The sequence below is a fragment of the Bison bison genome, unplaced genomic scaffold (assembly GCF_000754665.1).
Source record: "Bison bison bison isolate TAMUID 2011002044 unplaced genomic scaffold, Bison_UMD1.0 scf7180017864485, whole genome shotgun sequence".
Lineage (NCBI taxonomy): Eukaryota > Metazoa > Chordata > Mammalia > Artiodactyla > Bovidae > Bison > Bison bison.
Genome location: NW_011495045.1, coordinates 1,171,079 through 1,187,409, shown reverse-complemented (window position 1 = coordinate 1,187,409; position 16,331 = coordinate 1,171,079). Strand labels below are relative to the sequence as shown.

The 16,331-nt window shown below is 38.0% G+C and overlaps 1 protein-coding gene across 2 annotated transcripts in view; it reads right to left on the bottom strand.

The window, feature by feature from the left end:
- Window positions 1-7,934: 7,934 nt before the first annotated feature.
- The window catches only part of ACAT1 (acetyl-CoA acetyltransferase 1), a 29,208-nt gene continuing 20,811 nt past the window's right edge, over window positions 7,935-16,331 (bottom strand). For both annotated transcript variants that reach the window (XM_010862835.1, XM_010862834.1), the window contains 7 exons: window positions 15,395-15,538; window positions 14,811-14,961; window positions 13,718-13,813; window positions 11,762-11,875; window positions 10,861-10,925; window positions 8,909-9,066; window positions 7,935-8,397 (listed from right to left, as the gene is read on the bottom strand). In XM_010862835.1, coding sequence (XP_010861137.1) covers window positions 8,277-8,397; window positions 8,909-9,066; window positions 10,861-10,925; window positions 11,762-11,875; window positions 13,718-13,813; window positions 14,811-14,961; window positions 15,395-15,538 — 849 coding nt within the window. In that variant the 3' untranslated portion in view covers window positions 7,935-8,276. The remainder of the gene's footprint in view (window positions 8,398-8,908; window positions 9,067-10,860; window positions 10,926-11,761; window positions 11,876-13,717; window positions 13,814-14,810; window positions 14,962-15,394; window positions 15,539-16,331) is intronic.

Genomic DNA, 16,331 nt, shown 5'->3' with positions numbered 1-16,331 from the left:
TAAGACACTTACTCCTTGGAAGGAATGTTATGACCAACCTAGATAGCATATTCAAAAGCAGAGACATTACTTTGCCAACAAAGGTTCGTCTAGGCAAGGCTATGGTTTTTCTAGTGGTCATGTATGGATGTGAGAGTTGGACTGGGAAGAAAGCTGAGCACCGAAGAATTGATGCTTTTGAACTGTGGTGTTGGAGAGGACTCTTGAGAGTCCCTGGGACTGCAAGGAGATCCAACCAGTCCATTCTGAAGGAGATCAGCCCTGGGATTTCTTTGGAAGGATTGCTGCTAAAGCTGAAACTCCAGTACTTTGTCCACCTCACGGGAACAGTTGACTCATTGGAAAAGACTCTGATGCTGGGATGGATTGGGGGCAGGAGGAGAAGGGGACGACAGAGGATGAGACGGCTGGATGGCATCACCAACTCAATGGACGTGAGTCTGAGTGAACTCCGGGAGTTGGCGATGGACAGGGAGGCCTGGCATGCCACGATTCATGGGGTCACAAAGAGTCGGACACGACTGAGCGACTGAACTGAACTGAATATGTTGCTCAGGATATTTGTATCTATATTCATCAGAGATACTGGCATGTAGTTTTCTGTTCTTTTAGTGGATTTTTTGCTTGTGGTTATCAGGGTAATGATGTTCTATAAAATTGTTTGGAAGGATTCCTACCTCTTTTATTTGTTGGAAGAATTTGAGGAGAATTAGTATTAATTCCGGAGAAGGCAATGGCACCCCACTCCAGTATTCTTGCCTTGAAAATCCCATGGACGGAGGAGCCTGGTAGGCTGCAGTCCATGGGGTCGCTAAGAGTTGGACACGACTGAGCGACTTCCCTTTCACATTTCACTTTTATGCACTGGAGAAGGAAATGGCAACCCAGTCCAGTGTTCTTGCCTGGAGAATCCCAGGGAAGGGGGAGCTTGGTGGGCTGCCATCTCTGGGGTCACAGAGTCAGACACGACTGAAGCAATTTAGCAGCAGCAGCAGCAGTATTAATTCTTTAAATGCTTGGTTGAATCCATCTGAAGCTATCTGGTCCCAGACTTTTCTTAATTGGAAGGTTTTTGATGACAGATTCAATCTCCTCAGTAGTAATTAGCATATTCAGATTTGCTTTTGTTTCATGCTTCAGTCTTGGTAGGCTATATGGTTCTAGAAATTTTTCTGTCTCCTAGTTTGTGCAGTCTTTTAGTGTATAACTGGTCAGCATACGCTCCTATAATTCATTGTGTGGTACTATTAATAGTTGTAATATCTCATTTGTAATTTTGAGGCTTCTTCATTGTTAGGTCTAACTAATAATTTGTGTTTTCTTTAAAAAAAAAAACCAAACAGCTCTTCTCTTTTCTATTATCTTTTTAATCTGTGTTTCATTTCTTTCTCATCTGATCATTATCATTCCCTTCCTTCTCCTAACTTTGGGCTTAGTTTGTTCTTTTACTGTGAATTTAGGTTGTTTGTGTGAGATCTTTTTTGTTTTGTTTTGTTTTGTTTTTTAATATTAACAAATACAAGCAGCAGAGAGGGCCAATTGCTCTCTGCTATTCCCTGAGGGGAACCAGAGGACAAAGCTGTTCCTCTGGTCTTCCTCTAACCGCAGGGCCTGCTTAGCTCCTCCTTAGGCAGAGCTGTTATCCAGCCCAACTTCCCTCCTCCCCACTCCCCAGTGTGTGAGATCTTTCTTGATTCTTAATGCAGTATGAACTTCCCTATCAGAACTGCTTTGCTGCACTGTATATTTTTGTGTGTTGCATTTGTTTTCATTTGTGTCAGAATATTTATTTGTTCAGTTTTCTTTGACCCATTGGTTGTTCAGTAGCATGGTTTTTAATCTCCACATATTTGTGGATTTTCCACTTTTCTTATAATTGATTTCTAGTTTCATACCTTTGTGGTCAGAAGAGATGTCTGATGCAATTTCAGTCTCCTTAAATTTATTAAGGGCACTTTTGTGGTGTAACATATGCTCTGTCCTGGAGAGTGATCCATAGGCACTTGAGAAGAACATGCATTCTGCTGCCCTTGGATAGAATGTTCTAATGTATCTAAGTCCGCCTGGTCTATCATTTAAATTCAGTCTTTCCTTATTGATTTTTCAATCTGGATGAAATATCCATTATTGAGTGGGATGTTGAGGTCCTCTATTATTGCATTACCATCTATTCCTTCCTTAGGTCTGTTTTTTTGTTTTTTTCTCCCACCAGCACCACACAGCTCGCAGGATCTCAGTTCTTCAACCAGAGATTGAACTCAGGCCCCAGCAGTGAAGCACCAAGGCTTGGGATTTCCCTGGAGGTCCACTGGTTAAGAATCTGCCTTGCAATGCAGGGGATGCAAGTTCAACCCCTGGCCAGGGAACTAAATCCCACATGCCACAGAGCAACTAAGCCTGTGCACCACAGCTAGAGAGCCCATGCACTCAACAGAACATCCTGCATGCCACAAATAAGAGCCCAGGCAACCAAATAACTAAAACTTTTTAAAAAGCACCAAGTTTTTTTTTTTTTTTTTTTAAAGCACCGAGTGTTTCTAACCACTAGACCACCAAGGAATTCCCTTTGGTCTGTTAATATATGCTTTATAGATTTAGGTGCTCCTATGTTAGATGAACCCACTCCAGTGTTCTTGCCTGGAGAATCCCAGGGATGGGGGAGCCTAGTGGGCTGCCATCTGTGGGGTCGCACAGAGTCGGACACCACTGAAGTGACTTAGCAGCAGCAGTAGCAGCATGTTAGATGAATAAATATTTACAATTGTTTTTTTTCTTCTTGGCCTGACTCCTTAATCGTGACCTTTATAGATTATTACATTCTGTGTCTTATTTTGTCCAATATAAATATAGCTACCTTGCTTTCTTTTGGTTTCCATTCATGAGATCTCTTTTTCCATTCCTTCAACTTTCAGTCTGTGTATGTCTTTAAAGCCTAAGTGAGTCTCGTGTAGGCAGCATATAATTAGGTCTTATTTTTGGCTGTGCTCAGTCTTAGTTGCCTTGTGCAGGCTTTCTCTAGTTATGGCAAGCAGGACTCCTCTTGGTTGCAGTGCATGGGCTCCTCACCGTGGGGGTGTCTGTTGTGGAGCCTGGGCTCTAGGCATGTGGGCTTCAGTAGTTGTAGCATGTGGGCCCTGAGCTCAGTAGTTGTGACACATGGCCTTAGTTGCGTGTGGAAATCTTCCCAGACCAGGGACCAAACTCATGTCCTCTGCATTGGCAGGCAGACTCCTATCCACTGCACCATCAAGCCAGTCCAGTTCTTCTTTTTTTTTCCCCAGTCTGTCTTTTGAGAATGTAGTTCATTTAAAGTTCATGGATGGATAGATAGAGACTTATTATTGCCATTTTGTTCATTATTCTCTGGCTGCATTGTAATTCCTTTGTTCCTTCATGTCTTGCTCTCTTCCTTTTTGATGTTTTTTTTTTTTGGTAGGGGTGTGCTTAGATTCCTTTATCTTTTGTGTATCTAGTATAGGTGTTTGCTTTGTGGTTACCAGAAGGCTTATATAAACCATCTCATATTTATAACAGTATATTTTAAGCTATAACAACTTCAAATACTTAATTTCTACACTCCTCCCTCCATTTTATGTTTTTGATGTCACAATTTACATATTTTAACCCTGTGTATAACATTAAAAAATCTAAGCTATGGTTATTTTTAATATCCTTTTGTCTTTAGCCTTCATACTAGAGTTATAAGGACTTAGCTGCCACCATTACAACAGTAGTGTATTCAGAATTTAACTATATATTTATCAGTGAGACATACTTTCAAAGGTTTCTTTGTTACTAATTAGCATCCTTTGCTTCAGGTGGATGAAGTCCCTTTTAACATTTTTGTAAAGCTACTCCAGTGGTAATGAACTCCTCCAGCTGTTGCTTGTCTGGGAAATTATCTCCTTCAATTCTGAAGGACAGCTTTGCTAGGTAAAGTATTCTTGATTGCCAGTTATTTATTTATTTTTTTTAATCTTTCCGTCCTTTTGAATGTATCAAATCACACCCCTCTGGGCTATAAAATTTCTGCTGATAGTCTTATGGGGGCTCCTTTGAACATAACAAGTATTTTCGTGCTGCTTTTAAGGTTCTCTCCTTTAACATTTCACAATTATAATGTGTTTCAATGTGGAGCTGTTTAGATTTATCTTTTGGGGATTTCTCTGTGCTTCCTAAATTTTGGTATCTGTTTCTTTCATCAGGTTAGGAAAACTGTCAGTGATATTTCTTTGACTAAGCTTTCTGCGCCCTTCTCTTTTTCTTCTACTTCTGGAACCCCCTATAATGCATATATTTGTTCACTTGATGGTGTCACATAAGTCCTTTAAGGTGTTTTTACTCATTTTTTTTCTTTTGTTCTTCTGATTGGATGAATTTTCATTGCCTTGAGTTCACTGATCCTTTCCTCTACTTGTCTGCTGCTGAATTCCTCTCCTGAGTTTTCCATTTCAGTTATTGTATTCTTCAGCTCTGTGATTCCTGTTTGGTACTTTCTTATAGTTTCTACCTTTTTAAAAAAATTCTCACATTGTTTAAACATTGTTCTCCTGATCTCAGTAAGCATCTTTATGACCATTATTTTTAATTATTTATTAAATAAATCACTTATCTCTGTTTCATTAAGGTCTGTTTCTGGAGTTTTATCTCATTCTTTTGTTTGAAACATATCCTCATTTTTCATTTTCATTGACTCTTTATGTTGGCTTCGGTATCTTAGATAAAAGAGCTACTCTCTCAGTCTTGACAGAGTGATCTTGTATAAGGGAATCTTATACATCAGCTTGGCCAGATCTTCTTCATGTCTTAAACTTTTGTGATTTTCAATGCTGCCCTCTTTGTTCTTAGTGGCTCGCAGTAGTTCAGAATGTGTAAGACCTGTCGTCATCCTAAAGAGGAAGACTGCAGTTAGTCTTTGGATGCAAGCTGACTGAAAGCTGTACTGGTAGGCAGCAACAGCGGAAGTAGTAAGGGCTCTCCTACAGAGAAATCAGGGTGATGGGCTTTCTTGCGTGTTCCCTCTACACTGAGCCCAGGTATATACCCTTGTGAGGTGTGGGCAGGGCTGCTATACCCATTAATAACTGATTCTTTGCTACAGTTCCATGGCATCTATAAGCATAAAACCTGCTGGCTATTTGAGCCAGGTGATCCAGGGGCCTCTCCCTTCCATAGCAGCTACAGAAGTTGAGGCAGCAGACATGTGTATAAGCTCCTTTTAGTGAGATACTGGCAATGTGCAGTGGGTAGACAATTCATTGGAACAGTCCCTGACACTGGGAAAGACTGAGGACAGAAGAAGAGGGCATCAGAGGATGAGCTGGCTGGACGGCATCACCAATGAACATGAACTTGGGTAAACACCAGGAGATAGTGAGGGACAGGGAGGCCTGGCGTGCTGCAGACCATGGGGTCGCGAAGAGTCAGGCACCACTGGGTGACTGAACAACAAGTGGGCTAAAGGGCTTCCCTGATGGCTCAGATGGTGAAGAATCTGCCTGCAATGCAGGAGACTCAGGTTCAATCCCTGGATCAGGGAATGGCTACCCACTCCAGTATTATTGCCTGGAGAATTCCAATAACAGAAGAACACAGTGGGCTACAGTCCATGGGGGTCACAAAGAGTTGGACACAATTGAGTAACAGTAACTTGAGTGGGCTTAAGTGAGAAGGTATAGATGGTATCTGCTGGCTTCCCCAGTCTCCAGGGAGGGTCCCAATCAGCTCCTAAATGCATGCTAAATTCTCGTGTCATCCTTCATAAGAGCCAATTCTTCTGTGACCATCTTCGGTTTCTCCATAACTTCATTTTGAGTAATTGTCCTTATACAGAATAGTTCTTGTCCTATTTTAACACTTTCTGCATTGATGTCTAATAATTTATGATATATGCCAGTCTTCTCTTACTTACTGGGTTTTTCAGCTTTTATCTTCCATAGTAATTTAAAATGTGGAACTCCTTTTTTCATTCCACTGGCATTTGGATTTAGCATATTTATGTTTTTTACCCCTACCTTCCCTTGCTCTTTACTCAGTCCTTAATCATTTTTTAAAAATTTAACTTTCATATTCCAAAATTCATGATTACTCTCTCCACGTGCTGGTATAAAACTGGCATTTTTGAAGGCAACAGCAGAGTACTATATTTTCTAAGCTGCTGCATGCCTTGATACTCCTTCTAGCATCTTCATCACTCTTATTCCATTAAAAATATGTAGACGTTGTTCACTTGTCTTCTGATAGTTAATATAATAGAAACAAGGAGTAAGCCTTCCAATTTTTCTACCTAGATGTCCGAAGAATTTTTTTACTACATTTCCCCAGAACATTAACATTTCTGTTAATTTTGTTAATGAAGTTGTTCTTGTTGTTCAGTCACTAAGTCATATTTGACTCTTTGTTACCCCAATGACTGCAGCACACCAGGCTCCCCTGTCCTTCACTGTCTCCCAGAGTTTGCCCAGATTCATATCCACTGAGTCAGTGATGCTATCTAACTATCTCTTCCTCTGCCAATCCCTTCTCCTTTGGCCTTCAATCTTTCCAATCATCAGGGTCTTTTCCAAAGAGTCGGCTCTTTGCATCAAGTGGCCAAAGTATTACAGCTTCAGCCTCAACATCAGCCCTTCCAATGAACATTCAGGTTGATTTCCTTTAGGACTGACTGGTTTGATCTCTTTAGTGAAGACACCTTAATGGAACAAAGCCTTTTAAATCTGCCCAATTAGTAAAAATCTTAAGTTTTTATCTTATATTAGTTACTGCTTTAGAGTGCCATTTATTTTTCTTTTTAATAAATACCATTTACTTGTTGGTCCTTTATTTTTATTTTTCTTTCATTTTCTTTTCCCCCAGATTTAAGAGAGTTTTGCAGGTGTTTTCCAGATGACTGACTTTTGGATTCAATGTTAATTATGATTATCTTCAGTGAAGTATTCTATATTTGTTTTTTTCCCCCATGTATTTTACCTAGTTCCTGTTATAGTTAGGACAGATACTTATTTGAAAGTACTGAGGAGACAAACATAGTGAATTAAGAACTTGAGCTCTGGAGTAAGACTGCTTGGAACTGAATCCATCTCAGCTACTTACCAGGTAGTTGACCTGAGGAATTCCATTTTACCACTCATGCCTCAATTTCATTATTTATATAGGAGGGATAACAATGGTACCTACCCTATTGAATTTTTGTAAAGATTAAGGGAGTGAATACAAATAAGGCCTCTAGGTCAGTACTTAGCACACAATGATGTACAAAAGGGAGCTAGCTGTAACGACTACAAAGAAATTTTTGAAAGCAGCCTGTCATAGTCCTAGGAACAATTTTTTTCCATATGTTATCTTTTTGTTCCTTCAAAGATAAGGAGTCACTGTGAATTACTTGCCATGAGAGATCTGTAATACCACATTTCTGTCCCCTCAATCATCCACTATTGTCAGTATGAACTTGGACAGAAGCTTTCCCTTCTCTGAACTACAGCTGAGGTCGGTGTGCATAGACCCTGCCTACAATGTGTTTTTTTTTTTCTAGATAAGATGCAACACAGGATACTTATGCTGCATTTTTTTTTCTGCTTAAGAACAGGCATTGTAGCATCCTGAATATGACAATCTCTTCTCTTCATAAATCCATTCCGTTGAGCAATTTAGTTTCCACCTTCTTTCCCACTCTCTGTGCTGCTGTAGTAATGAAAATAAAATCCCTAACCTCACCCCCAACAAATTCTGAATGATGAGCTTATGAGAAATTGCACCCACTTCAGACCTGAGTGCATGGGTTCCTCTTATTTCTAGCAACACTACACACAATGTCTTTGGCTTCTTGACTAATAACATAAGACATCCCTAGTTTGCACAGAATAATTACTCTCACTTTGAAGAGTCTATTAAATCTAAATTAGTGACAGGTAATATTCACTTAATCTTTAACAATCTTCAGAAATATAAATTAAGATTTATTCTCTAACATGGAAGCTTCTACTTATAAGTCACTAACATAATCAATCATGCACAATGGTATTTCAAACAATATAGCTTTATAACAAAAATCTGTTCAACATTATCAAAAATGTAAAGAAGAAGAAAAAACTTCTATAATCTCAAAAGGTTTTGGGATTTGATCTTTTTACCTTATTTTTTAAAAAGAGTTGAAAATAATCAAAATTTAAATAAATTGTTTCGATACAGGCAGACTCGATTATTCTGACAGAAGTCACCCTGATTATAGCAGGCCTTTCTAGCTACATAGGGTTGTCGCCTTAGACAACAGAAGTCGTCTACAGCTTTTGGATCAGCATGGCAGAAGCACCTCCTCCTCCGTTGCAAATACTGGCAAGACCATATTCTCCTTGCTTCAATGCATGAGCCAAATGGACGACAATTCTGGCTCCAGACATCCTAGGATTAAGAAAGCATTTTGGTACTTTAATGGTTTATAGACTGTGTGAATAACCAAATTAGCCATGACTTATAGCTGAATTTAACTACTTTAACTTGGGAGACTTGTTTCAAGAATGGTTACAGCTTTTTTTTTTTTTTTTTGCCACTCTGAGCAGCATGTGGGAGCTTGGTTTCCCAATCAGGGATTGAGCCCTACCCATGGCAGTGGAAGTGCAGAGTCTTAAACAGTGGACAGCCAGGGAAGCCCCACAAAAGCCCAAACATAATCTTCAATCTTAAATTATCTTCTTCAGCATAAAACAACATTAGTTTTCAAGCAACAGGTGTGACAGATCTCTGTGTTCAGAGGGGATCCTATCAGAAATGGTATTTGGCTTATGAAGGATGAGAAGGAAGAAAAAACGGTAAACCAAGAGCAACAGGCATTATCACGAAGCAGTTTAAATTTAGAGAGAAACACAAAGATAGCCATTAACCTAGCTTTCTTTTTCTTTATGATTTTACCTACCCAATTGGATGTCCAAGAGAAACAGCTCCTCCGTTGATATTCACTTTTTGGGGATCCATCTCTAGCATTTTAATGTTTGCTAGTACGACCACACTAAAGGCTTCATTTACTTCCCACATAGTAATATCTTCTTTTTTCAAACCTGCATCTTTAAGAACCTGAATTTGAAAAAAATAAAGATTATGTTCAGACAATTAAGTCAAAACCTACTTTATCTTCTCAAAATTCTGCAATTTTCGTTTGTGTCTCCCTTGCTCCCAGCAGTAGAAGTGTGGAATCTGACCACTGGATCACCAGGAAATTCCTTAATTTCTCATCTTTATTTGCATTGTCATATTTCTATTTTGAAAAGAGAAAACAATTTTCTTAACCATTCCATCGATCTTGAACATTCCATGGAAAAGAACACATAGTCTTTATTTGGGGGTACATACTTGACATGTACTCTTAAGATCTACTTTACTGATTATATGTTCCTTAGTTCTAGGTTCTTTATCTGTCAAAGAGAGAGGTGTATTGTGTGTGTGTGTGTGTGTGTGTGTGTATGCTCAGTCACTCAGTCGTGGCCAACTCTGCGAACCCATGGACTGTAGCCCACCAGACTCCTCTGTCCATGGGATTCTCCAGGCAGGAAAGCTGGAGTGTGTTGCCATTTCCTACTCCAGGGGATCTTCCCAACCCAGGGACCAAACCTATGACTCTTGTGTCTCCTGAACTGGCAGGAGGATTTTTTACCACTGTACCACCTGTGAAGCCCTTACCTGTCAAAAGAGTTCCATTAATCTCTAATAATTTTTCATTGCATCCCCTAGAGTTTCTGCCTTATAAAAGGTTCCATTGGGTTATGTGGGGCACAGTTATTCAGAGCTATTGTGTCTTCATTGTGAATGATTTATTTAAAATCTTATTATGATTTCTTGTTCTGATAGTTCCTCAGCTATTGCAGATGTTATCTTTATGCTTTTATCTTTATAAAATATTGCTAGAGCCCTTTATCTTTAGAGCTTTTTTGTTCTGAGCAACAAAAAAATTAACATGAAACTTTCCCTCCTCCTTGCTTTATTCTAACAGCAGGCTCAGGTAGTTTTCAAAGCTGTAGAGCTCAAACAGCTTCCCCTAGTTTCAACAACATGAGATAAAACATGTACCTAAGTGCAGCCACTTTTTTCACTCTCAGAATCTAGCTGAGAACTATTTATCACCCTTCCTTTCCAGTGTGATGCATTCACTTTCAGAAGCTGTGTAACTGTGTGGTTTTCTGAGGTCTGCCACCTCTGGACAGAGCGTCATCACTCCCTGTTGTTCCTTATCCTTTGCTATCCTATTCCCCTCTGGTGTTTTTTTCTCTTTAAATCTGGATGTTACCCCCAGAAGTTCTCTCTCAGGGTGTGGCCTTCTACTTCTGAAAAGGAATATTTGCTGCAGTCTTCTGAAATCCCTTAACCCCTAAACCAAAAAAACACTCTTGTCTTTTCATGTGACCCCTTAGCAACTTCCCACAAAGACTCAAACTGACAATTTGGAGTAGAGTTCTTGCTATCTGTAGTTTTACTCTAACACCAGCTACCAGCAGTTCCCCTCTTAGAAGACTGCTCCTTCTAAATAATGAGTATCTGCTTTGAATTCTAGAACCCTGGACTCTCAACGTTCCCCTTTCTCTGCCATACCAACTTCCCACTTTGTGGTTACTATTCTTGGTGTGTGAGTTCAGCATAAGGAATTCAATTATATAGTTTTTATCTGCTCCACTGAAGACATAGTTTGTGTGTTGCTCTTTTACTTTTGTTGTTATCCTTGTTGCTTTCATTGTTTTCTTCAGAAGTGAGATTTGAAACTAAGCTACTGCTATGCTTTGGCAGATGAATAACACTTAAAATCTAAAACATGCAACCTTGGTATAAGCAAAAGCAGAAATTGGCAGAATGAGATATGATCTATTATTTTGTTCTCACCTTAGGAACAGCATATGCAGGCGCAAGTGGAAAATCAATAGGTTCTACAGCAGCATCAGCAAATGCTTTATATATATACAAAAAAAGGTCATTAAAATCTTTTTTACAAGTACCCAAAGCTATATCTAACAACTTATATAAATGCAAAGATTCAAGTTTCCTAACCTTTTAAAATATTTAAATTTGTTTGTGCCTTTTCTAAGATTCTGTACTTTATAAAATTATACCAATCATCTAAGCCATTGATTTTCACACACAGGAAGTTAAGAGGGAATTGCCTCCCAGGACACTGGCATTATCTAGAGATACTTTTGGTTCTTGCAACAGGTGGAATGCCACTTATTGTAGTATCTAGTGGGCAGAAGATGCTGCCAACTAGATGCTGTTAAAAATCCTACAATGCATAGAACAGGCCCAAAACACAATTATTTGTTTTGCTGAGGTTAAGAAACCATGATCTAAACAAAACGGTATCTGTTTAACTCCTTATGAAGAAGGCAAGGCAGACTTCACAGCTACAAATATGCTTAAAGAGACTGAGGAAATGCTGAGACCACATAGTTAATAATAAATGCCAGTACTATTACATTTTTCATACTCCTGAGCTCATATTCTTTTTATTTTAACTGACAATGCCAGAGGAAAACATGTACCTTGTACTCTCCCACACATCATCCAGAAGAAAAAGATTTTTGAAAACTTTCTCTTATATAAATCAAATCATAACAAAAATATTAAAGGAGATTCTATCTCAATTAAAATGTGTACTAAATTATGTCAAAAAGTAAGACTTACAGATAAAAATCTGTAAGCCAACTTCTATGTATTACTGAGAAAGAATCTCAATATCAAGAAGAGTTTACAGGGGTTTAAGAATAAACAAGGTCAGAACATTTTCTACCTGCTATTCTTGCCAGTGGTTTAACATTGAGCCTCTTAGCTGCATCTGCAGTCATCAGAACCACAGCAGCTGCTCCATCATTCAGTGTGCTGGCATTGGCAGCTGTTACTGTACCTGAAAGTATCAATGAGCATGACATCAGAACATTCTTTCACACTGAATTCACTTGGGTCAATTTAACAAATTCCTACAGAATACTGACTGGGTTGCTGGATGCATGAAGATATGGATGGAGATAAGTCCTGCCCTCAGGAAACATACATAACTAAACGTGTAAGTGTATATAACACAGTGCAAGTAAGTATGTCTTTTTATGTTAGTTTTTTGTGTTATTCAAAGCTAGCTCAAAATGCATGCATAACGGCACTGGATGCTGCTGCTAAGTCACTTCAGTCGTGTCTGACTCTGCGCGACCCAGTGGACGGCAGCTCAGCAGGCTCACCCGTCCCTGGGATTCTCCAGGCAAGAACACTGGAGTGGGTTGCCATTTCCTTCTCCAATGCATGAAAGTGAAAAGTGAAAGGGAAGTCGCTCAGTCGTGTCCGACTCTGAGCAACCCCATGGACTGCAGCCTTCCAGGCTCCTCCATCCATGGGATTTTCCAGGCAAGAGTACTGGAGTGGGGTGCCATTGCCTTGATTCTGGTTTATAATTCACCAAAGATAAGGACCACTTCATGTTTTTCCTAACTCTACATCTTCCCTTATCCACAAAAGAGCAGACACTCATCCCATTTTGCAAATCAGTGTCAAAATCAGATATTTCTTCTTCTCTACAATCACTTGAAGTTAAATGAATACTAAAAATCACTAAGCTATACATTTTAAACAGGAGAATTTTATGGTATACAAATTATATGTCAATTAACCTGTCTCCTTATAAATACCAATGAAGATACTACTATAGACTGCTGCCAAAATTATAAAAATATACTTTGGCAATATAATTTTTTTTTTAGCCAAGCCATGAGACTTGTGGGATCTTAGTTTCTGACCAGGGATTGAACCCATGTCCCCAGCAGTGAAAGCACAGAGTCCTAACTACTGTACTGACAGAAAATTCCTTATAATATAAACTTGTAAGAAAATTCGTTACAATATTAAAAAAAAAACAAACAAACATTGATCCACTCCTATAGCTTGCATTGAGAAACTCAGTCAGAAAAGGGGAAAAAAGTTACTTCAGATTATTATCACAGCTATATACAGCCAATTTTAAAAGCAGAAGTGACCTTTTCTCCTTGAAGGATTTAGAACCCTGGGACCCCATTTAGATAAACATTCAACATTTATTTATTGAGGACTAGAGATAACAACAGTAAAAAAAGAGCTATCAGCTTAGTTCTCCAGAGGCTTATAGACATTTAACATAATATGTAAACTTGACTTTCATATCACAAAAAAACTTTCAAGATGAAATGCAAATGAAAAACTGAATTATACAGTCATTCTACAATCTGTTCCAGAGGCTATATATAAATATTAAAAGTATTAACTGTATATAAAATAGATAACTAATAACCTACTGTATAGCACAAGAAACTCTACTTAATACTCTGTAATGACTTAAATGGGAATAGAATCTAAAAATGAATATATATATATATATATAAACTGATTCACTTTGTTGTACAGCAAAAAATACTACGACACTGTAAATCAACTATACTCCAATAAAAAATAATTTTTAAAAACTTCAAACACACATACACAAAAACAAAGTATTAATTATTAAACAATTTAAAATATACCTTGGATAAATAAATGTTTTGTTAATTTCATTTGAGCCTGATACACTGAAAATGTTAAATAACATCAAGGTGTTTTCTAGAATTACTTTTTAAAAATCCTTAGGCAAAAAAAAAAGAAAAAAGAAAAAAAATCCTTAGGCAGTTCTACAACTAGATATGGTATACTGTCACTTTTTTTTTCATATGCTTCATTTCTTAATACTAACCATTTTCTCTTTGGAAAACTGTCTTCAGCTTTGGAATTTTGCTAAAATCAACACGTTTATATTCTTCATCTTCTTTCACCACTACATCTGGTTTACCTAAAACAAAAATCTTTTAAATTAAGTCATCTTTGCAGTAAAGACAATAATTACCTGCTCAGTAAGAAATGGTGCAAAAGGTGCCTGATAGTCTCTGCTTCCCTTTGTGTGCCCACATACCTTATACCATCCCAAGTAAATTCCACTCAAGAATCTACCATCTGTAATTTGTTAGTATCTTCAAGAAGAGTTTATTAAGTAGCTTGATGCAATTTAAATCTTCTATTCAGCCACATCCCACTGTCTTCTCTCTTGAGCTCATTCTCTATCACAGACATTCTTCTAACCCCACGGGAAGATGTCCAATGTAGACGCAGGCTGGGTAAGTTTGGTTAAGTTTGGGTCTTCCATCATTCTCATCACAGTAATTATGTCTAGAATGGAAATGTAACCTAAACCAAGTTAATGTGTCTATACTGTGGATTTATTCTGCTGCAGTTGGTGAGAAAGTATCTTTCCTCTGTGACTGAGAGCCCTACAGATGGACTCTGGAGATGGAGGCAGCAGTGGAGGAAGCTGAGAGCACAAAAGCAGCACTGAGAAGCCAAGACAGCATGTCCTAATGGTGCTGCCCATTCTCTTCCAATCCCTGAAGTTCCCAGTGCTGACTGGTTGCTGCCATACATCTTTCAGTTCTGGGACAAACACCCAACTAGCCTTCTAGTAAATACCCCCTTTTTACTTCATGTGTTCAACAGTCTATCAGTTATATTAGAAAGAGTTCTAATAAATATATTCCTCAAAAAAATATGCATAGTGGAATTTGCAATTGAGTTGGAATCAGATATTAAATTGGGTTTAATTATCTCTGAACTAGCAACATTTCCCTTTACTAATTTAGCAGCAGCAGTGTCAGTGTTTTCAGTTGAAATTTAAAAAGTACCAATTTAAAACTTAAACATAAAAAGTTTAGCAACAACAACAACAACAAAAAAAGTTTAGCAACATGTAAAGTCTATTAAAAATTAAAATCTATTTTGGAACATAATCCTTCAACCTTTTACTGTAATTGTGACAGGAACAACTTCATTTCCAAATCTTCCAGCTTCCCATGCTGCTTTACTTCTGGTATAGGAATTAAGAGCATAAGTATCCTGTTCCTCTCGTGTAATATTCAGCTTCTTTGCGGTATTTTCAGCACAGTTGCCCTGATAAAGTTGGAATTTTTAAAGAATCTAAGTAACTCTGCAAAACTTATAAAACATTTGCTTTTTATAACATAAAACAGTGGTTAGCAGTTAAATTTAGTTCTTAAAATATACTTCTTTCTGTACTCAGTAACTCTCTCACTCACATCTCAGCTACTTGAATTAGCCCAGAAGTTGCTATTTTGAGGAGAAATAATTAAATAGTTATGGTATCCATTATTAGAAGTCAGAAAATGCACTATGTCAGTGTGGGGCAATTTATTAAAACATTGAGCCAAACTGATATAATAAGCATAGAAAAACATTTTCCTAAAATGAATGGCTAAATCAACATATTTATATCCTTCAGTTTCTGAAAACAAAAACAAAAACATTTTTTAACCAAGCAGTATTATGTATAGATGGCATTTCTCCACTAAAAAGCAATAATTACCATATGAATTTTATTGTAGACATCAGTTAGTCCATCTTTTACAATCAAATCTTCAAGCTTTACCCCACCATATGGTGTTGCTCCTCTGTTCATTACATAGGGGACATTGGACATGCTCTCCATGCCACCTGCCACCATCACGTCCTGCTCAGCAACACATAAAAACCCAGGGTTAATTCAAATGGTACCACTGACTTTTGAACACCATAGTTAGGAACATCAACCCTCCACACTTGATAATCTGGGTGCAACTTCACAGTTGGCCCTTCTTATCCACAGTTCTAGATCCACAGACTCAACTGCAGTACGTATTTATTGAAAAAAAAATTGTGCATTAAGTGGACCCAGACACTTCAAATCTACGTTCATGGATCAACTGTAGTTGCAAATCCATTATACCCTTTACACAGCAACAAGGATTCTACATGAACTTTATGAAACATCGCTATACAGTCAATATAAGAAGTACCCTCTTGATTCTGGTAAAACGAAATGGTCTGAAATGTGTAATGATAATTAAGATCAGAATCAGATAGTAATAAGAATCTTTAATGTAAAACCATCTTCTGAAATTCTTCTAAATCCTTCATTTCACTGACACTGCCAAAAATATAATCTCAGTTCTCAGAAATAATCCTACTTCCTTGATTGTGATCCTCCTCATCAACTCTTTCCAAACAGCTATAATAACTTTCTAACTTGGTCATCTGACAGAAAGCCTTTCCTTGCATCCAAGTGTCATCTACACTCATCTGAGTCATTCTGGCTAGACTAAATCTGGTCATTCCACTCTGTAAAGGACTCCCCAGCATAGTATATAAGACTCTTTACAATCTGACTTTTCACTCCCTTTCCAGTCTCATGCCTGGACCTACACGAGTGGAGGTCATACAGAATTGTTTAAAGGTCTTCAAACAGACTTCCCTGGTGGTCCAGC